The sequence below is a fragment of the Giraffa tippelskirchi genome, chromosome 11 (genome assembly GCF_054371585.1).
Source record: "Giraffa tippelskirchi isolate mGirTip1 chromosome 11, T2T-mGirTip1v1.2.pri, whole genome shotgun sequence".
Classification (NCBI taxonomy): Eukaryota; Metazoa; Chordata; class Mammalia; order Artiodactyla; family Giraffidae; genus Giraffa; species Giraffa tippelskirchi.
In genome coordinates this window covers 121,167,126-121,190,000 of record NC_137285.1, presented here as the reverse complement: position 1 = coordinate 121,190,000, position 22,875 = coordinate 121,167,126, and the positions used below count along the sequence as shown (strand labels likewise).

General features: G+C 41.5%; 1 protein-coding gene and 1 pseudogene across 1 annotated transcript; both read left to right on the top strand.

Moving 5' to 3' along the window:
• The first annotated feature begins 5,459 nt into the window (after positions 1-5,459).
• Positions 5,460-6,384, top strand: LOC145525700 (olfactory receptor 51B6-like; annotated as a pseudogene).
• An 11,893-nt stretch (positions 6,385-18,277) lies between these two features.
• OR51M1 (olfactory receptor family 51 subfamily M member 1) lies at positions 18,278-19,264 on the top strand. Its single transcript, XM_081538300.1, has one exon. It carries the CDS (start codon positions 18,278-18,280, stop codon positions 19,262-19,264), a length of 987 nt encoding a protein of 328 aa, XP_081394426.1.
• The last annotated feature ends 3,611 nt before the right edge of the window (positions 19,265-22,875 follow it).

Here is a 22,875-nt window from a genome sequence, read left to right as displayed (position 1 = left end):
AATAGAGAATACCCATTCTCTATCATCCTTCAAGATACGTAGAACTAGCTACCATGCAGAGTTGTTATTTAATCACTAAGTCGTGTCCCACTCCTTGTGACCCCATGGACTGTACCTTGCCAGGCTCCTCTGTCCATGGAATTTTCCAAGCAAGAATACTGGAGTGGGTTGCCATTTCCTTCCTTCTCCAAGGTACCTTCCCAACCCAGGGATCAAACTCACATTTCTTGCATTGGCAGGCATTACCACTGAGCCACCAAGGAAGCCATAATATTGTGAGGTAGAATAATTGAGCCTTAGAGAGGAACCCCTTGGTCACAGAAAGAGACCTCATCACTCATCACAATAAACTCTCCTTTCCTCTTCTTTCCTACATCAAAGGTTTCATAAGTCTAGTGGGGTCAGGAAAATCAGGTAAAGGTATATAGGGTGTTGGGTCTTCAGTGAATATAAGCACATGTCTTACTTATGATTCAAGCACTGAAAATAGTTTCTACCACATAACAGCTTCCCTGAAAACATTTACTGGATGACTCTCCTGCCTACAAGCCCAGGCCCCTCTATCCCTTCCAACCATCTCATCTCCAATTAAATAAGCTCCAATTTCCCTTTAATTCATAATTCATTTTTATCTAAACCTCCACTGCTTCCTTCCCATAGGCATTCATACTCGGCCCTCCCCCCACCCCCATCCCTGCCCCACCCTGTCTGAGTCAATGCCCTGCTCCCTATACTCTCAGTCTGCTTAGCCTTCAGGGCAAGGGTCTGCTCCTGCCCCCAACACAGCCATGCTGAGTCTACTGAGTCATGCTGAGGCTTAGGGTGTGTGGTCAGATGTTCTCAACCCTGCATGTTGACCACTATCTGGGTCCCCAGCAGGAGGCTTACAGGACAGATGACAAAAAAGGAAAAGTACACTGCCTGACTGTAACTCCACCCCAGCCAGCCTCAGGAGGAAAGAAGGATACTGAGGCAGAATGTGACATATCCTGGAATATGTTCCCTTTGGATTTAAAAGGTATTTCTGGTTGTTCCATAGATGCCATTGAATGATCAGTCATTGTTCATCAAATATTCATCTTGCAGGTAGTCTCCCATAGCCAGAAGCAGAAAAAGAGAAAAAAAGAAAGAAAGAAAGAAAGAAAACCTTATAAGTACATGCATATGGACTTTTAATTCACAAAATAAATCAAGTGTGATCAGAGTAATTTATAGCATGAAACCTTTGCTAGTGATGTCCTGATTCATTCTCATGTACTGTATAACCCAGGACAGAGCCCTTATAAACCATTGCCTCCAGTATATAAAGATGTGGCTGGGCTGGATGACTAAATAATTTTTCCAAATCTCACATTTTTAAATTTTCTTCAATTTTTCTTGCAGTTGCGCTAGGATCTTTTTTGCTGCCTTGGGTTTTCTCTAGTTGCAGTGAGTGGGGCTACTCTTCATTGCAGCATGCGGGCTTCTCATTGCAGTGTCCTCTCATTGGGGAAGCACATACTCTAGGTACACGGGTTTCAGTAGTAGCAGCATGCAGGCTCAGTAGTAGCAGTGTGTGGGCTTCATTAGTTGTGGTGCAGGCTCAGTAGCTGTGGAGCACAGGCTTAGTTATTTTGCAGCATGTGGAATCTTCCCAGACCAGCTATCAAACCCATGCTCCTGCATTGGAAGATGAATTCTTATCCACTGTACCACCAGGGGAGTCCTAGGTTTCACATTTTTAAGATTCCACATACTGCACATCTACTTTGCAGAATTCTGCAGTTATGGACTGAGATGAGGATGAAAGAGGGAGGCATGAAACAGGAAAAGGAAAACATTTTTCACCATTTGACTCTTGAGAGTCACTTGGACTGCAAGGTGATCCAACCAGTCCATCCTAAAGGAAATCAGTCTTGAATATTCACTGGAAGGGCTGATGCTGAAGCTGAAACTCCAATACTTTGGCCACCTGATGTGAAGAGCTGACTCATTTGAAAAGACCCTGATGCTGGGAAAGATTGAGAGCAGGAGGACAAGGGGACGACAGAGGATGAGATGGTTGGATGGCATCACCGACTCAATGGACCTGGGTTTGGGTGGACTCTGGGAGTTGGTGATGGACAGGGAGACCTGGCATTCTGCAGTTCATGGGGTCACAAAGAGTTGGACACAATTGAGCGACTGAACTAAACTGAACTGACATCTGCTGACAAAGGGCCTGTGACATGCTGGGCAGATCTGACTGGGGATGACACCAGGGAAACCTTGACTTAAGGAACCATCTCTGGCCCATCTTGGTGCTGCTGCTCTCCCAGGAAAATGTCTTACCCTCTAGGCCTCTGATTAGCACCCAAGAGGTGTTATCATTCTTCATGTCACTTTGGCTAAAATTTGGATGTGTGAACTTGCTCCAGAGATATCTTCTGATTTTCCTACCTACCCATCCACCATCTTCATTTTATTTTATTTATTTAATTTTGGCTGCCCTAGTTCTTCATTTCTGCATGTAGACTTTCTCTAGTAGCAGCAAGCAAGGGCTCCTTTCCAGTTGTGGTGCTTAGGCTTCTCACTGTGATTTCTCTTGCTGTGGAGCACGGGCTCTAGGGTACATAGGCTTCAGCAGCTGCAGTGCACAGGCTCAGCAGTTGTGGCCCACCAGCTTAATTGCTCAGTGGCATGGAATCTTCCTGGACTGAGCAGGGATCGAACCTGTATCCCCTACATTGGCAGATGTTTTCTTAACCACAGGACCACCAGGAAAGTACCACTATCCTCATTTTAAAGCAAGAATTCTGAGGCAGTTAGTGTGATGAACAAAGGAATTGACAAAACTCAACATAAAGACTCTCCTTATCCAGATTTCACATGCTCCCACACAGACACTCACATTCAGAAATTAGCATGTACAAGAGCATGTGCATGCATGCACATGCATACACACACAAACGCCTCACAAATTCCACATCCTGTTTGAAAATCCACTTGGTGTAACTTTAAATATTTATTTACAGGTTGATCCCTTGCTACCACCTCCCTGGTATAAGGCAATGTAATCTCCACCTGGATGCTTACTGCAGACTCCTAATTGATCTTTCCTCTACCACTGTTCTTGACAGTGGCTTCCCAATATGGCAGTCAAAGCACACTGGTAAAAATGCAAATCGTGTATGGTAATCTCTGTCTAAAGCTCCCTGATAGTTTCCTGCATCACTCATAATAAAGCCTAATTTCCTAAAATAATAATTGCTAATATTTATATTGGCACCTACAGACTTCCTTGGTGGCTCAGAGGTAAAGAATCTACCTTCAATGCAGGAGTCACAGGAGACTCAGATTCAATCCCTGGGTCGGGAAGATCCCCTGGAGAAGGAAATGGCAACCCACTCTAGTATTTTTGCCTGGAAAAATCTCGTGGACAGAGGAACCTGGCAGGCTACAGTCCATAGGGTCACAAAGAGTTGGATATGACTGAGCAAGCACTTAGTCAACTAACAAAATCAACTAACATAAGCAGCTATATAACACTGTACTGTAATGTGTTTGCAATACTTTTTACACAAATAACACATAAAAAGCAAATACAAAAAATACAGAAAACATTTTAAATCTTAAAGTATACTATCTTGAAAACTACAGTAATACAGCACAACAGCTGGCATACAGGGGCTGGCATTGAGTGAGCAGGCAAGAAGAGTTACTGACTGGAGGAGGGAAAGAGGTGGAAGATGGTAGAGCTGAAGGATCATCAGCACTAGGAGATGGAGAACAAGCTGCAGTTTCACTCACACCTGAAGTTGATGGAACACAAATCACATCTTTGAAAGTTTGCAACTTGAAAGTTCATATATGAGGGGCTTACTGTATAACTGAATCAATTTGCTGAATACCCGAAACTAAATATAGAACCATTGAAACTAAACATAGAAATATAGAATTTGCTGAACAACTACAAACCGAATATAGAGAAAGAGATGTTCTTATTCACACAAGGGCTGTTCTTCATAGTGTAGCCAGACGTTTCTTGTCCTTTCATTGGTCTTCTACTTTAGTGATAAAATATCTGCTATCTTGAGCTCGAATTGTGTCATGCTAGGTTATGTAGTCTAGCCCAGGGAGTCTTTTTTTATTTTTCTTAAGTGGGGGGGAGGGTGAAGCTAAGAAATACTTGTGAAGGTCACAGCCCAGGAAAACTAATCCACTAAAGGTTGATTTTTTAATTATACAATTATAGGCTGATTTTCCTCCCCCATTCCTTACCATCATATCAACAGGACTCCTGTATAATAACAGTGGATTGCAACTGAAAAAGTTGCACACTCTATTTCAAGATGATGTGTTCTTAGGGAAGCCTACAAACAACAGGGACATTAAAATTCAAAACAAAACAAGGACGCTAGAGAAATTTGAAGTCTCCATCACTGATGGCTTTGACAAACGTTAAACATACTTCAACAACTAGCCTCTCATATCAATTCATCTATTCCTCAGTGTGATCACAAGTCATGATTTTAAATAACTTCAGACCTCTTAGCTCCCTCGCTGATATAAATAAGTAGAGAAAATCAAGAAGAACACTCAGGGCTATGTCTCAGAGTATACAGTTTCCCTTGTTGTCACAGAGAAATGGACAGAGTTCCCTGGAAGCACAGGATGTAAGCTTATTCTGCCTGTTTTCTCTATGAAATAACCTTTGGATATTTTAATTTGGGATTGAGCTCTTAGTTCTATTGTAGATCCCTTGCATTTCCATTCATCTTCATGAAGTAACTATATATGTGTGTTTTTTTTTGTTTTTTTAGTCCTTGGAAAACTAAGATCCAGAGCTTGGCTATAATCCACTCCTCAAGAGAGCTAGAACTGATTTGAGTTTCTTGTCTACAATAGTATTTTTTATCTTGAGCATGTTTTTGTCCTTGTCACTATCCTTTACCAATATGAAAAATAGTTTGAATAGAACTCCTTCCTTGTCTGGTGCTTAGCTACACTCCATGGATCATTCTGGGTGAAGGAGAATGGGAGAGTCGGATGCCATCGTGGAGGATGACATGGGAAGAGCAGAGGGTAAAAACGGGGAATGAGCAGAAATGTGTTGAGGATGGAGGAGGAGCTAACAAAGGAAGGAGGTTTCAGGAACCAACAGGTTATCACACACTCAATATACATCTTCCTTGCTGACCATCAGCTGACCTGACTCCACCCCTGAGGGACACAGCAACCTTGAGCAATGACTTCAAAGAACAAGGGGGAGGAAGGGGGCAGAAGTTCATCAGTAAAGAATAAAAGGCCACAGCATCCAGCAGCAGCACAGACTTGCTTCTGATGCTTCTGTGATCATCTGTAAGCTCCAAAACTTGACATCATGGTGCATTTTACTGCCGAGGAGAAGGCTGCTATCATTAGCCTGTGGGGCAAAGTCAATGTGGAAGAGGCTGGAGGTGAGGCTCTGGGCAGGTAGGAAGTAGACTTCATGGGGGAGGATGGTGCTTAACACCACTGCTTCTCAGTTGCTGCTAACTGGCTTCCCAGGTATGGAGAAGGCACATCACTGGATCTCCATTCCTTTGTTGGTGGTTTATATCTCCATACTTCTTGGTAGTGGAACCCTTCTCTTTCTCATTAGGGATTATCATAACTTCCATGAGCTCATGTACTACTTCTTAGCTATGTTGGCAGCCACCGACCTTGGAGTGATACTGACTGCAATGCCCACAGTTTTGAGCATCCTGTGGTTGAATCACAGAGAGATTAGCACAGGGCCTGCTTCTCTCAGGCCTACTTTATTCACACTCTTTCTATCATAGAGTCTGGTGTTTTGCTTGCCATGGCCTATGATGGCTTCATTGCCATCTGCAACCCTTTGAGATACACTTCCATCCTGACCAACAGTGGGGTAATAAAAATTGAGATGGGGGTATTGGCAAGGGCCAGTCTGTCAGTTATGTCAATAATTCTTCTCCTTCCCTGGTTCCCCTATTGTTGATCCTATGTACTCTCTCATGCTTTCTGTCTACACCAAGATGTCATCAATTTACCGTGTGCCAATATCACCTTCAATCATCTCTGTCCTGTTGTGGTTGTATTTGCAATGGTCTTATTGAACTTCCTTGTCATCTTTCTCTCCTACATTTTGATCCTCAACACTGTCATGGGCATTGCTTCTTGAGAAGAAAGGACCAAGGACCTCAACACATCTGCTGCATCCTTGTATTCTATGTCACTGTGGTTGGTCTGACATTTATTCATAGGTTTGGAAGACATGCTCCTCATGTGGTCCACATCACAATGAGCCATATCTACTTCCTTTTCCCACCTTTTATGAATCCTGTCATCTACAGCACTAAAACCAAGAAGATCCAGACTGGTGTAATTCTCTTTTTCTCTCTGCTTCATTCTAGAGCATAACTTTGACTCACTGTTCTCTGAAGAATAATTCAGGGAACCTGGGCAAGCTGACAGCTTTGTTAATGGGAGCAACTAAGGAAAACCAAGTTAGTATAAACCAACCTCTCTGCTATTTAGAGGATCATATCACACTGCTCATTTGTAGCTGAGTTGCATATTATATAATATACATATACTAAACATATATCTCAATTGTCCAACTGATCTTTGCTGTTTTCTCAGATAACTCATTCTGTTCAATGAACCTATGGCACCCAATATATGATTCTTGGATTTACAGTATGGGCCATCAGTATTTAAATCAAAGCTCATCATTTTTCAATATGTTTTATATGTATAGGCTTTGATATACTTAGCAATAACTCACTCAACTCCAGACATGTATCCAGTATTTGTTTCTTATATGGAACTAGTTTCTAGAAAATTACACTAAGTGAAGGAATGAGACTTACTCTCCTCAGTTTAAAATGACAACTCTAGGGAAAGTATATATAATCATATCTAACTCTGTTCAGATAAAATTTTAATAAACATTTATTAAATATTATTATTATCACTGTTAATATATGTGGTAGTGGTGGTTTAGTCACTAAGTTCTGCCAGATTCTTGTGACCCTATGGACCTTAGTCCATCTGGCTCCTCTCTCCATGGATTTCCTAGGCAAGAATACTGGATTGGGTAGCCATTTCCTTCTCCAGGGGAACTTCCTGTCCCAGGGATTGAACCCAAGTGTCCCACTTTGCGGACAATATCCTGCATTACAGGTGGATTCTTTACCTACTGACTTACCAGGAAAGCTGTTAGCATTTGTACATACATATAAATAATATAACAGATATATAATTCTATTATTATTTTTACCAACAACAATACTAGACTGGATATAGAGCTGGTTATATGTGTAAAGTGGGGAGAAAAAGAGAGGATGGAGGCAATGCTGAGAAGCAGAAGAAAAAATGACCTTTTCTAGCTCCAAATATCAATCAAAGTTTATTTTGTTCTCAGTCTAGGCTTAAGGAGAGTGGGTTCATGATTCTATGACCAGCTGAAGAGCCAGGACCTATGACTAAAATGACAAGTTTTAAAGTGAACAAAAAATATGTTCTTGTGAACAGAAGATGGAGGATGAAATGCTAGGATTATCCAAGGGTTTTGGAAAGTGGAAGTGACCACCAGTTGACTGGTGAGCTGGACCTGGGCAATCAGAGCCTCCTTTCCCCTGTACTTGGACTGTGCACTCTACTAGAAGCTGCCTCAAGGACACAGCCTCAGAATAATAATGTGGCTTGAGACCACCTAGACAGTATATATGATTGAATCCAGTTCATCCCTCTATAGATGGGTGCAGAGACCTACTTGTTTCACCACATAGGTGCTCGATGTGTGTTGACTTGGTGACAGGATGAAGTTTACGTCCCTAACCATTCATGGAGGACCTCTGCCTGCCTCTCTTGGGGAATCTGAGGAGTCTGAAGGTGGCCATAGGAGCCATGAATGCAGGATAGAGAGGGGAGTACCTGCACCATCCTCTGCTCTGGTTAACATACACACTGAAGCACTGCAAGGAGCTAGTTAGAGGGGCACTTAGAAACAATCTACCACCTTGTGGAGTAGCATGACCGTGGAGCAGTTGATAACTCAAGAACTCCTTAGGGACATACAGTGCTTGTCCAGCTTTGTGCTGATGCTAAAGTTTAGGTGCCCTAGAGATGAGCCCAAGTGGGCAAGATAAACAGTGAGTGAAGAAACCAGAACAGGCCTTAGGTGGTCAGTTAAAGGTCAGTGGAATAAAGGGAAAGGAAAATGAGCAAAAGGAGTATTGAAGACAAAGGAGAAACAGCTAGAAAACTGAGGTGAGGCTCAGAGAGGAGTCTAGGGGAAGGTCTCTCTGTCGGTAGGATGCTAAAGGAAGAAAGGAAATCACGGTGTTCCTCTGGGACTTAAAATCTCTGGAATAAAATTTTAAATTCAAGAAAACAACTGTTCACTGGTTACTAACCCCTATACAGTCCCAAAAGGAGTTCCTGTGCATGCAAGGTTAGGAAGGATGAGGTGGGGCTGTTATCTGAGCCAAGCAACACAGGCCCAAACTTCTAGCTCCTTCCAGCACTTGGGGTCTTATCTCTTAGGCACAGACCTAATGGTCTCTAACCACTCCCCTCCTATGCTTTGCAAATACTCCCCCTCACCCTACAGTGAATTACCCAGAAGGAGACTCCAGGAAAGGGGGAAAGAATAGTCTCTAAGGTCTCAATGTGGTTCAGATGGAAGAGGAGCTATGATGAACACTGCCACGTGAACTTCCAAAGTCCTTTAACCACTAGGTTTTAGTTATTTCATTTTTAACTGGAATAGAGCCACTTTAAACAGAGGTTTTTGAAGTTAAAATGAAAAATCATGTTTCTGATTCCCTGGTTCATCCAACAGAGACACTAAGAAAATATATACATTCAAATGTATTCTTTTTATATTAACTGTCCTTTTACATTCTATCAATACAGTTTTCAGTGCTACCATAATTTTTTATTGGAGTATAGTTTACAATGTTGTGTTAGTTTCTGCTGTACAATGAAGCCAGTCAATTATATGTATACATATATCCCCTCCTGCTTGGACCTCCCTCTCACATGTCCCCCCCCCATCTCATCCATTTAGGAAGCTGAGCTCCCTGTGCTATACAGCAGGTCCCACTAGCTATTATTTTTACACATGGCAGCATATATATGTCAATGCTACCCTCCCAATTCATCTTACTTCCCGTTCCCCACTCCTCGAGAAAGAAGAGGTAGCAATATATACAATGGAATATTTTTCAGCCATAAGAAGGAACAAAATTGGGTCATTTTTAGAGATGTGGATGCACCTAGAGTCTGCCGTACACAGCTAAGTAAGTCAGAAAAAGGAAAACAAATATCATATATTAAATGCATATATGTAGAATCTAAAAAATGGTACAGATGAACTTATTGGCAGAGCAGGAATTGTGAATGGACTTGTCTAATGTATTCTTTTCCTTAAGCATTATTCCTGTATCTGTTCTCATTATCTCATGCCTCGTATCCAAATCTTGATTAAGATGAAGCATTTGCCAGTCTTGACTCAGCAGTTAGTAAAGAGTCAGACATTCTTCAAAGTTTTACTTCTACCAAAGCAAAACTACTCCGTCTTCCAATTACAGCTTTTAAGTAACCCAAGCTTCACTTGGCTCTTTGCTTCTGTGGAGCCCCCAGCTTGCTCAGATTTGGTGCATCTTCAAGCATTAATTATGGCTCAGAATGGATAATCCAGTTATATTTGCGTGTGTGCTAAGCTGCCTCAGTTGTATCCTACTCTTTGTGACTCTATGGACTGTAGCCCACCAGGCTCTTCTGTCCATGAGATTCTCCAGGCAAGAATACTGGAGTGGGTTACCATACCCTCCTCCAGGGGATCTTCCCAACCTAGGGATCAAACCCGAGTCTCTTATGTCTCCCGCACTGGCATGTGAATTCTTTAACACTAGTGCCATCTGAGAAGCCCCAGTCCAGTTATGACCTCTCTGGCTTTTGAAAATTTATCCTTTCATGGTTCTCCATACATATGTTTTCCAGGTGATGCTAATGATAAAGAATCTGCCTGCCAGTGTAGGAGACACAAGAGACTCGGGTTCAATCCCTGGGTCGAGAAGATCCCTTGGACTAGGAAATGGCTCCCCACTCTAATCTTCTGGCCTGGAAAATTTCATGGAGAGAGGAACCTGGTGGGCTACAGTCCATGGGGCCACAAAGAGTCGGACATGACCGAGCGACTCTTTTCAACCCCATGGACCGAAGCACACCAGGCTTCCCTGTCTTTCACCATCTCCCAAAGCTTGCTCAAAGTCATGTCCAATGAATTAATGATGCCATTCAACCATCTTGTCATCTGTCGTCCCCTTCTCCTCCTGCCTTCAATCTTTCCCATCATCAGGGTCTTTTCTAATGAGTTGGCTCGTCACATCAGGTGGCCAAAGTACTGGAATTTCAGCTTCAATTTCAGTCCTTCCAATGAATATTCAGGACTGATTTCCTTGAGGATTGACTAAGCTAGTGCAATAGTTTTGAAATCAAATGATATGGTTTAGAATGACACTTTTCACTTTCTGGTTGTGTACTCCAGCAAATCACTTAGTCTGTTTGGTCTCTTTGATGTGTTCGATTGTTTTAATGATTAAATGCACTAATATATGTAATGCACATAATCATTCCTGGCTCATAGTAAATGTTATAGATGTTTTAGTTATTATTATTACTATTACTAGAAATTTTGTGAAAATGGGATCATTTGATATTCAGGATGAAGAGACACCTAGTCTGATCTGTCAAAGAAAGCCAAGACTTTCTTAAAACTTGATTATAAGCACAATTCTTGATAGTGAGTGAGATATTTTAATGGAAAGACTTGTATTCTATTCCTACAAGGACGCTGTGAGAAAATAGGACCTGGTGGAGGTTTTATTTCAATTTATTAGAAGATTTTTTTTTTTAATTTGAAAAAATGCTCATTTATTTACTTGGCTGCACTGGGTCTAAGTTGCAGCACATGGGATCTTCAGTCTTCCTTGGGGCATGTGGGATCTTTAGTTGCAGCATACAAAGTCTTAGTTGCAACATGTGGGATCTACTACCCTCATCAGGAATCAATACTGGTTCCTTTGCATTGAGAGCACAGAGTCTCATCCACTGGACTACTAGGGAAGCCCCTATGAGAAGGTTTCTGAGGTTCCCAGACACTGAGTGATTTAAGCTGTTAATGCTTAGAAACAGGAAGAACCAAGACTACAGATCTAGTGGTGGCTTTCTTCTGTAGGCCAAAGTGTTCCTGAGAGTAGAATGTTGAATTTGCACATTTTCATGAGGAATCAGAGGAACTCTCTTCTGAGGATATTGGAAGAAAAACATTTTTTTTTTTTGTCTTCTTGAAAACTTCTGTTTTCCTTGTGGCCTTCACATATCCATCATATAGACTTCCAAGAAGCCTAGGTCATGGGTCTGTTATGTGGACCAGATTAGACAGACTCATTTATCAATATTTGTTAAGTGACTTTGAAGAAGAATCTGTGCTAGAATATTTGGATATCAGTATATATATAGCTATATGATCAAGATCTAGGATTAGACATAGAGGGAGGATGAAGTTTTTAAAGGTAGGTATTCAGGACATAGCAACCCACTCAGGTATTTTTTCCCTGGAGAATCCCACTGACAGAAGAGCCTGGAGGGCTACAGTCCATGAGGTCACAATGAATTGGACACAACTGAAGTGACTTAGCACAGATATGCACATTCATTCATTCACAAATGTAACTTAAGCATCTGCTTATTGTCTAGCACTATAAGCCCAGCATGAGAGATGTGAGTGCTTGTCTGTGAGATGGTAGGCACAGAATGACTATTAATAGGTAGAAGTCCATGAGCCATGGTATTTTAGCAGCCACTACGAGCCACACGTAGTAGCACTATTAGATTCACTAATAAGAAAAGATTTTTTACATCTTATTTTTACTAAAAAAATCTGGTAATTTGAGAAAATCTTTAAGATCATGTAACCAGTAACTAATTGTATCTTTTAAAATTTCCAAGAATACTTTAAATAGTTCTAGGATACAAATATAACAGAATAGATATACTTCATACACATTAAAAATAAACTGAAAGACCCCTCACTTCTACCTTCGTAACTTCCTTAGAGAGAACTCCTTCTTTTAATCCCTCTGTCCTTTTTTCTTCACACTTAGATACACGTATACAAAAATACTCAAACATACAGTCTTGTTGGTTGGAGGCAGGAGTTCTGTGGAGCTGTTTCCATCCTGCTACACTAAGGGCAGTGCTGGCTTGTGTGCATTCTTGGGTTAAAGTGAATATAGACTAAGACCCCGAAAGAAGTCCACGGTTTTAGTGATGAACTTGTCGTTGCTGCCAACAATGGAAAGAAAAGGGACTTTTTTTTTTTTTAGCATCTTCCGTTGAGAAAAAGAAGTGGAGGAAAAGACCTTACTTCCCCATCTATCTCCAACCCTACTTATATGGGGTCTGCAAGTTCTTCCTTCAAAGTGGCTCCTGGCTGGCCCCAGCTGAGTCGGCAGTTCCATAAACCACTCCTGCCACCTTGTGGCTTCTAGAGCACTTACAGGCGATTCCGGAGAAGGCAATGGCACCCCACTCCAGTCCTCTTGCCTGGAAAATCCCATGGATGGAGGAACCTGGTGGGCTGCAGTCCATGGGGTCGTGAAGAGTCGGACACGACTGAGCGACTTCACTTTCACTTTTCACTTTCATGCATTGGAGAAGGAAATGGCAACCCACTCCAGTGTTCTTGCCTGGAGAAACCCAGGGACCGGGGGGAGCCTGGTGGGCTGCCGTCTGTGGGGTCGCACAGAGTCAGACACGTCTGAAGCGACTTAGCGGCAGCCTGAAGAAAAACAGAAAATATTTAAGAAGAAAATGCGACAGGCTACCAAATCGTGATTTAAAAGCAACCATGACAATAATCATTCAGTTCAGTTCAGTCACTCAGTCGTGTCCCACTCTTTGCTAACCCATGGACTGCAGCACACCAGACTTCCCTGTCCATCACCAACTCCCGGAGTTTACTTAAACTCATGTCCAATGCCGTCTCATTGTTTCCATTGTTTCCCCATCCACATGGCATGAAGTGATGGGACCAGATGCCGTGATTTTAGTTTTCTGAATGTTGAGCTTTAAGCCAACTTTTTCACTCTCCTCTTTCACTTTCTTCAAGAGGCTCTTTAGTTCCTCTTCACTTTCTGCCATAAGGGTGGTATCATCTGCATATCTGAGGTTACTGATATTTCTCCCAACAATCTTGATTCCAGCTTGTGCTTCCTCCAGCCCAGCGTTTCTCATGATGTACTCTGCATATAAGTTAAATAAGCAGGGTGACAATATACAGCCTTGGCATACTCCTTTTCCTATAGCCATGAGCAAATGCTGTGAGAAAAAAATGGTATTGATAGATTTGCTTCATGCAGGGTTGCTATGCACTTTCAACTTGCAAATAAACAAGACCTTTGAAGTGCAATATAGCAAAGCACAAAATACTAAGGTAGTCTAAAAACTCTTTTCCAATAGATAATATGAAGGATTGAAAAATTAAGGCTTTGTCTAATACATCACTGACTTGCATTTTTGTAGAGTTGAGTTCTGATTCAGATTCTGACCCTTTCTATCAGCTATGAGACCTTCAGATATTTATACAAACATGCTGTGCTTCAATATCTGAAATCTCAAGTATCTCTCCAGTTATGAAAGAATTTCACTCTCTCACAATCAACACATGAGAATTCCAGGCACTCCATGTCTATAACAACACACTGTGTCATTTTCTGTTGTTTCAATTGTAGTCGCTCTGGTGTGTAAAGAGTGGCATTTTATGATGGTTTTAATTTGCAGTTCCTTAATGATGAATAATCTGATTGTGTTTTCATATGCCTCTCAGCCAGTAAACTATCTCCTTTTGTGAAAATTAAAGATTTGTCTGCTTCATTGGATTTTTAAAAAAAATTTTGAGTTGTAAGAGTTGGTTACATAATCTGGATGCGAGTTCTTTTTCAAGTGTGTACATTGTAAAGAATATCTGCAAAATCTCTGAATTGAATTTTCGTTCAATGGTGTTTTGAATAGCAGAGCAGATGAAACTGAGTTTATTTAATATTTTTTCTTTACACCTTTTGATATTTTGTCTTAAAAAAGGTCACAAAGATTTTATCGTATATTTTATTCCTGAATAGAGAGCCTTGGAAAAGCCTGAGACACTGGCCTGGACAGGTGTTTGGGTGGGAATAAATGTAAAAGGTTTTCTGACTGGCCACTAGACTCAAAGACACTGTCCATGGTAGAGGTAAAGGGCAGGTTAATGATCATGTGAAAGGAAACACAGAAATAGGTAGAAAAATGATGTAAGAGTGAGAGAACTCTGGGGCAGAGACAGGTGTGGCACTGCAAGGAAGATGAGCGATTTATAGCTGATGTGGAAGTTGTATGGATAATCTTCATATATCCTATCCAACCACTCTAGCAAACTGTGGGTTTATTCTAATGAACAAAGGAAAGGAATAAATGAGGTGGCAGGTGACTGGGATTGGTTTCTCCATAAAGCAGAATTAGCGGGTAAAGTAAGGCAGCACCAGGCTTCCTGCAGCAATATGCCAGCAGCCGAAGCGTGGAGACTGACCCCTATAAAGTTAGGGCTCTCCACCCTCAGGTGAGCCCATGGAAGGGGTGAGGAACAAAGGCAAGGGAGAGGAGCGTCATGACGGCTCCTGCGCATGGGCCTCCAGCCCCGGGGACTGTTTGTTTCTCCTCAGCTTCTCCCAGGTGGAGCCCTGGTGTTTCACACACAGAGGAAGGAGCAGGATAAATTCTTCCATGACAGACCCCGCCTGATGTCCCTCAGTGACACTGGTGCCATCCTGCCTACCCTCGTCCTTTTTCAGAACAGATGACCTGGCTTCTCTTTTTAAAAGTTAGCAGCTGCTGGTGAGTCTCCACTGCTGTCCTGTGCCAGGGTCTCAGGGGTGGGTATTAAGGGGTCATAGGAGAAAAAAGCGAGAAAATACAGGGAGAAGGGAATGTAGAGATTTCCAAGAAAGCAATGATCCTGGAAGGAGGTGGTCTGCATTCTCATCCTCACTCCTCTCCTAACACTCAAATGACTTTAGACAGGTTTATTCCCCATGTTGGACCTTGCTTAGTTTTTTCATTTGCAAAATGAAATTTTGGGATCCAGCCTGTCACAGAAGCTCTTTCACTTCTGTATTCATCGTGTTTGCACAGACCCAGAGCCAGAGAGGGGATCAAGGCTTGCTCACTCTAGAAAAGTGGAGGTGACCATCTGCACTATCACGTTTCTTGGGTCGGAGAGAGAGCTTCTTCTCTCCTCCTGACCATGATCTCCATGGCCAGGCCAATTCCTTCCTGGCTCCTGTCTGGAATCAGCCTCCAAATGCCATCAGGATGTCACAAGCCTTCACGTCTCCATAGACTCTTCTTTGGTAAAGCTGGCTGGTACATATAGCCTTCCCTTTCTTCTTATCCACCAAACAGCTATTCACTTAACAGCACACATATTAAGTGCATTTTAGGTGCCAGACCAGTTAAGCGTAGAAGCTCCTGCCCTGTACTAATAATACAGGCACCCCTGTGACATCCCCAGCGTCCAGGATACACTCTTCTCCTTCACAGCCCTCTGCCACTCCAGCCACAAGAGGTGTGTTGACAGGAAATGGACCACTGTGGAAAGGTTCTCCTTGGTTCAAGGGCAAGGTATTTGATCCATATCCTGTACTCAGGGTTGGTTCCATCTGCATCTTCTCCTATGCATAAGAAACAGCAGTCTCCACCACAAGCTCATTTTTTAAAATAGGGCATATTAAATTGACACAGAGGAATATTTAGAACATATAGGAGAGAGAGGTCTAACCACACACTGCATAGTGAAAATCTCACTTTTCAGGAATTTCCTCTTCAGTCTCACCCGTATCTCTTGTGCTGTGAATATTGTAAAAGGATTGCCACTAGCCATGACTATGTGCCGTCAAATGGACTTCTGTTTTCCTAGTAGAAGTGGAGAAATATCTCTTGGTCCCTTAGCATAGAGAATAATCTTTCATTTCCTGGAGAAACTCACTAGAACTTCCTTTCCAGGGAAAATAATCTTAGCCCCGTCACGGTCTCTCTATAAAATTCTCATTTCCCACAGATCACACTCCCTGTCTTGCCTATTCTGAAGTGAAAGCAAGACTTAATTCTAAACTTCAGGCACAACTAATCAGGACAAGAGGTAATCCCTTGGTCACTCATTTACTTAATTTTTTCATGCCAAAACAGAGAGGTGCCCACTATGCATTATACAATGCATGGGGCTCCATGGGTCTAGTTGGTGCAAAAAAGTGCATTAAAATCATAAGTTATAAACACACATAAAAAGACTATACATAATGTACAAGTAATATATACATTATATATAAGATAAACATATGTAAGAATATATGTTTAAGCATACATTTATGCTGATTTATATTTTTATAGATTCTTATATAAAAGAATAACTATATACTATATAAAGAATATATATGTATACAAAGAACAAATATTATATATTATATTACATTATAGAAATAGTGTATATAGGTAAATGCATTATATATATTATTTATATTTATACAGATTTCTACTTACATATACTTACATAATCATTAGTACATACTATATGTAAGTATATATGTATGTGTATATATATTACACATAATATATATATACATATTTATATATATATACATATATAAGATGTACGTGTGTGCTTTTACACTCCAATAGTACTGCAGCAAAGGTATTAAGGGAGTACAGAGAAGAATTTGCCTAGCTCCAAGCAAAGGCAAGACAGATTTGTTAGAGGAAATATTTGTGCTATCTTAAAAGATCAGCATATGTTCACTGGTGAAAAACGCAAGAGTGGTTTCTGTTAAAAAAGCAAGCTATAAAGCAATATAAAGAACAGAAACAAGAAATGTATATATGGGGAACTGTAGGAAAAAATCAATATGGGCTTATTGACTATAGCAGAAAAAAGATGAATTTAGAAGGATATCAAAGCAGAAAACGGCTGGGTAAAGTCAGAGTAATACATCGTACTAGGACTGCCCCCTTTGCATCTAGGTGGTGCAGTGATTAAAAACACACGTAAGCACTGGCTCGTCCCACTTTGGACTCATGAAGCTCAAATGTGCCTTCATCACTGCCTGGGTCCTACTACACTGCTCTCATCTTCCTGTTCTCTGTCTCTTCCCCTTGAGCTCATAAACACCTAGACATTTTTTCCCTAAGAACTGTTTTGTTGATACTACATGGCTGTCCACTTCAAGTCACCCTGTGGAAAATACCTGGGAACTGTGATCGTTCAAGCCCAGAAGCAGCTTCGACTACAGCAGAAGGAAGTGGGAATATCAACAAGGTCATAGACTTTCTGGAGTAGGTGAGGGTGATTTTATTCCCACCCCCTCTTCTGAAACTTCCCTTCTCAAGGTCAGCTGTAACTTCCACGTTGCTCAATCCTTTACTTACGTCCCAGTCCTTGTGAACCTGACCCCTTGGTAACATCATGTATGAATGATTAATACCTCTTGAAACTCATACAAGACCACAGTCTCCTGCTCATTTGCTTTTTAACTGGGTTTTATGTTCCTCCTTCACTTTCAGTGGAGCCTTTTCTTCTCCAACTCTAAATTTCAGTTTTGCCCAGGACTCAAAACTAGAAGCTTCTCTCTGTCCTCACTTCTTTGGTTTCCTCCTCTGTATACTAATACCTCCCAAATGTATATCTCTTCTTCAACTTAGTTCTACTACTGAGTTAGTGAAAATGAATACATGAAAAGCTTCTTGGTGGAAGTGACTGTAAGTTAAATTTTGACATGTTTTTAAAATAACTATGAAATTACAGCCTACTGTAAGATATGTGAGTCTGCAAACCAAAAGAAGAGAATTATAGATGTTTGATATTTGTCAACACAAAGATCTTAAGTAAAGTCCTGAGGATGATGTTGTTTGAGGAAGAAAAAATACAGCATGGATAGAAAATTGTTGAGGTTGAGGATGATCATATTTAAGGGCTCATCAATTAAAAGAGGCCAACCAAGAAGACTGAGAAGAAATAAAAATACAGAGAAAAACTGATGAAGGTGTGGTACTTTCAAAGAAGGTTTCAATCAGGTAGTAGGATGGTGGAAACGATAGTGAAGTAGAAGATACCAAAGCTGGTGATGGTCATGATTCTACTTATAATGGTGTACATGTTTATGAAACTGAAGAATTAATAACCAGAACTTTTATTTATTTTCAGCTCAGCCCCTGAAGAATGCCAGCCCAATATCCCCTCCATCCTCACATTGTACTCCTGTCCAACCTCACACAGTTCAGCCCCATGCTCTACCTCACTGGCTTTCCCGGACTGGAAACTGTCGAGCATTGGATCTTCATCTTTTTTTTCCTTATGTACCTCATGGCCATCTCAGGCAACTGCTCCATCCTGATAATTATTAAGACCAACCCTCGCTTGCACACACCCATGTACTATCTACTCTCCTTTCTGGCCTTCACTGACCTGGGCCTGTCGGTGTCCACCTTGCCCACTACTATGGGAATCTTTTGGTTCAAGTCCCATGGCATTTACTTTGGAGCCTGCCAAATCCAGATGTTATGCATCCACTCCTTTTCCTTCATGGAGTCCTCAGTGCTCCTTGTCATGTCTTTTGATCGGTTTGTGGCCATCTGTTATCCCCTGAGGTACTCAGTCATTATCACTGGCCAGCGAGTGGTCAGGGCAGGCCTGGTTGTCATTCTGCGGGGACCTATAGCCACTGTACCCATTGTTTTTCTCCTGAAGACTTTTCCTTACTGTGGGTCTCGAGTTCTCTCCCATTCTTTCTGCCTGCACCAGGAGGTGATACACTTGGCCTGCACAGACACCACCTTCAACAACCTGTACGGGCTGATACTGGTGATGTTCACTGTGGTGCTGGACCTGGTGCTCATTGCACTGTCCTATGGGGTCATCCTGCACACAGTGGCAAGACTGGCCTCCAAAGAGGAGCGGCTCCGAGCCTTCCAAACATGCACCTCACACCTCTGTGCTGTGCTGGTATTCTTTGTTCCCATGGTGGGACTGTCCCTGATACATCGCTTTGGGAAGCATGCCCCACTTGCTGTCCACCTTTTTATGGCCAACGTCTACCTCTTTGTGCCTCCCATGCTTAATCCAATCATATACAGTATTAAAACCAAGGAGATCCACTACGCCATCAACAAGTTCCTAGGTCTTAGAAAGGCCAATGCTGAGTCATGAGCCTAAAAATTCCACTGGTGCCCTGAAGAAGGTGCCAAATCAGACCAAAGATTTACAGCATTTAGTACCAATTATACGTTCCATGTTTCCCAAGATTTTTACTCACTACCCTAAATAAAGTAGGGATGAATTTCTCTCTTGAATTATGAGTCAGCAATGCTGACTTTCTCTTGCTTAAATTATAATGGTCTTCTATATATTCAAGACCTAGATGTTTTGGCAACATCGAAAAATGCCCAGAGGAAGACCCTCTTGAGCCTTGTGTAAAAACTAAAACTAAATGAAACTGAATAAAAACTTAAAAGGAGCAATAAATTAAAAAGCAACTAGAACAGAACCTACCAAAGCACAGATACATGTCAGTTGTTTGAATTCACTTGAGTAACATACCTCCTTCCATGGTTCCTTGGGACTGTTTCCCTCTTGTCTACCTGGGCAACATATTACCCTTCAGTTCCTATTCTGAATAAGCATATCGTTTGCACTCTGGAATAACACTGGAAGAATCAGAACTCCTGAACACTTTCCTAATGGCTCATTTAGGTTGAACTCCTCTCAATGTTTCTCATGATGTGCTCCCTCTGGCTTTGTTCATCTAATAGACACCCTGGACCCCACCCCTGACTCTTCTCATCTCTGATTTTATCTTTCCTATGGATTTGCTGAAAGTAACTGAAGACAGTGTTTGCTTCTGGGCATTCTAGTTGTGAAATCTTGTTTAGTGACCTGAAATGCCATAAAGCTCCAATGAAGGAAATTATCACAGACAAGTCTAAGTCATAATTCCACTGCTCAAGAGGTTGTGAAGCTCAAGTTGGCAGAGAAGATTGCCTCTACTGTGACTAAACAAAATTCATGTTGGAGTCTCAGCACTGAGGTTGCTTTCTCATGGACATTTTCATGGCAGGTTCTCTCTCCAAAACTTGAGCAGATTCTCCATCTATCTTCCCCCTCAGAATCCTGCATTTCCAGTTGTATCATTTGTTACATAGTAATGGACTCTTCCGTGTCTTAGTTCAGTTTCTTTCTCGGTCCTTCATACTAGATTCCTAAATTAAGCTCTTTAGAAAGATTATTCAAGTCTTGTTTATCAGCAAATCTCCATAAATGCAACAGTGTCTCATAATAGATACTCAAGGAGTAATTATTTAAATGCATTCCTCAATATATTAATATATGCATAAAGTGAGATTCAGGGCTTCCCTGGTGGCTCAGATGGTAAAGAATCTGTCTACAATGTGGAAGACCTGGGTTCGATCCCTGGGTTGGGAAGATCCCTTGGAGAAGGGAAAGACTGCCCACTCCAGCATTCTGGCCTGGAGAATTCCATGGACAGAGGAGCCTGATGGGGGTCCATGGGGTCACAAAGAGTCGGACATGACAGAGTGACTAACACACTCAAAGAGAGAGTCAAAGCTGAGAAAGAGAATGTCTCCTATTTTCCAAGGAAATTTTCCATCTTCACATCCAGAACTTCCAAGGAAACTCTTTTTCATGGCATCCATACAAGAGGTTCCCCATATTTTTCCTAGCTGTGCTCTGTTTGGGCTCATGGGCCTTGAAGCCCCCTCTGCCACAGATCAAAATTACAATGAACAGGAAGTCCTCCCAAGAGTTGCTCTTCACAGGTTTGGAGCATGAAACACCTTGTAAAAATGTGATTTACTACTCCTCCTGCCTGATCTAGCATCCAACAGAAAACTTGTTGAGTCAGTTTAATCAACTCAGCAATTCTCTCTTTCTTACCATGGACTTAGAAATTTAGATGTTCTCAGGCTCTGAACAGCCATATCCCTGCCTCTACACAAGGCAACTTTCCTTGCCTCTATGTTCTAGCCTCCCCATCTCTTTCCTTAGCTGATACACAATCTGAGAGAATTTCTTAAAGTGGTATACAAATGGTTGATATTTGATAAAATGGTTTCTGATTCAAATTGTGTGTGTGTGTGTGTGTGTGTGTTTCTGTATGTCTGATCAAAGTAAGAGGAGAGATGGTGGTAGCAGATAATGTTGGTGGTGATTTAAAATAGAAACTAGTCTATATATTTAGAACGTGTGTATGAAGAGGTAGAGGATAGGGGTGAAAATAACCTCTTTGTACAGTCCTGGAGCCATCATAGCCCTGTGCCAACTCATGTTCTTGCTCATAAAACAAAGAGAGACCTGACTGCCATAAAATAAACAAACAACCCTGGTAGGGTTAGACACATCAGACACCACTGTAACCTACTGGACTTCCCAGTGTTCCCAATTCATATTATGGTCCTGGTTATTTTAGTTTCTGGCTTTCCATGATCTAGGCATCCTTTGGCTTCCATATTTCTTGAATCTTGATGAAAGACAACACTTTTTCCAGATATGGGATCTGATAAATAGTTTTTCTAATAATAAACTAAAATGTCTTCCCATGTAGCTCAGGTAAAGAATCTGCCTGAAATGCAGGACACCCAGGTTTTATCCCTGGTTCTGGAAGATCCCCTGGAGAAGGAAATGGCAATCCACTCCAATATGCTTGCCTTGGAGAATTCCATGGACAGAGGAGCCTGGTGGACTACAGTCCATGGGGTCTCAAAGAGTCGGACATGACTGAGCAAGTAACACTTTCACTTTGGGGGCTTCCCAGGTGTTACTAGTGGTAAAGAACCTGCCTACCAATGCAGGAGATGTAAAAGACATGGGTTCAATCCCTGGGTTAGGAAAATCCCCTGGAGAAGGAAATGGAAACCTGCTACACTATTCTTGCCTGGAAAATTCCATGGACAGAGGAACCTAGTGGGCTAAGTTCATGAGGCCACAAAGAACCAGACAGGACTGAGAACACCTATTTAAAGTATAGACCCAACGGACAAACTCCAGAACTCAGAGCCAAGAAAACAGACCTTGAAGTGTAAAGCTAGTCCCAAGATTTAATCAACAGATCATATGACCATGGCTACCTCCATCCACTTATAACTGGTGTTTCCTGCTCAATTTCCACTCCCATCACCTCCAATCCAACCCTTTACCAAGTTCTACAAGTACTGAGATCTCTTCCAGGAGAGATATCCCCACTGAAAGACCACTGAGTTCAAAGTCACGCAGACGTGGGTTTGAGCCCTAACCTTGCTATCTACTAGCTCCATAATTTCATGAAACTAGTATTCCTTCAAACTGTTACCTGATCTGTAAAAAAATAGATCCTGTCTATAAGGGATTCAAATAAAAAGAAGAAAGTGATCTTTAAAAGTGTGACTGTACTACACATGGTAATTATACTCATTAGAAGTTCTGCTAAAGGTTCTAACTTCAGATACTCCAAATAGTTTATTTTTCCAAATAACTGATCTTCCCATTAAGTATTTCATTTTTCGTCCTCCTTGTTTCAGTTTCAGACAGAGTAAAGTTGTCCTGAGGGAAGGCGTGGTGGGAGATCGCTCTGTTTTTTCTATCAAGTCGTGGATAGTTAGGGGATGGAAACAGAATATGGACATAGAAGAAATTTTTCCTTCTCCATGTGGAACTTTGATGTATCTTAGAAAGGCAGTTTGAAAACTCTTTCTGCTTTCCATCACTGTAGAATCCACTAGGTAAAAATTAATGGGTTAGGAATGAGAAGATATAATTAAAGAGAA

Excerpts from the sequence above, each read along its gene's own strand:
- OR51M1 (XM_081538300.1), top strand. The coding sequence starts at position 18,278 with ATGCCAGCCCAATATCCCCTCCATCCTCACATTGTACTCCTGTCCAAC.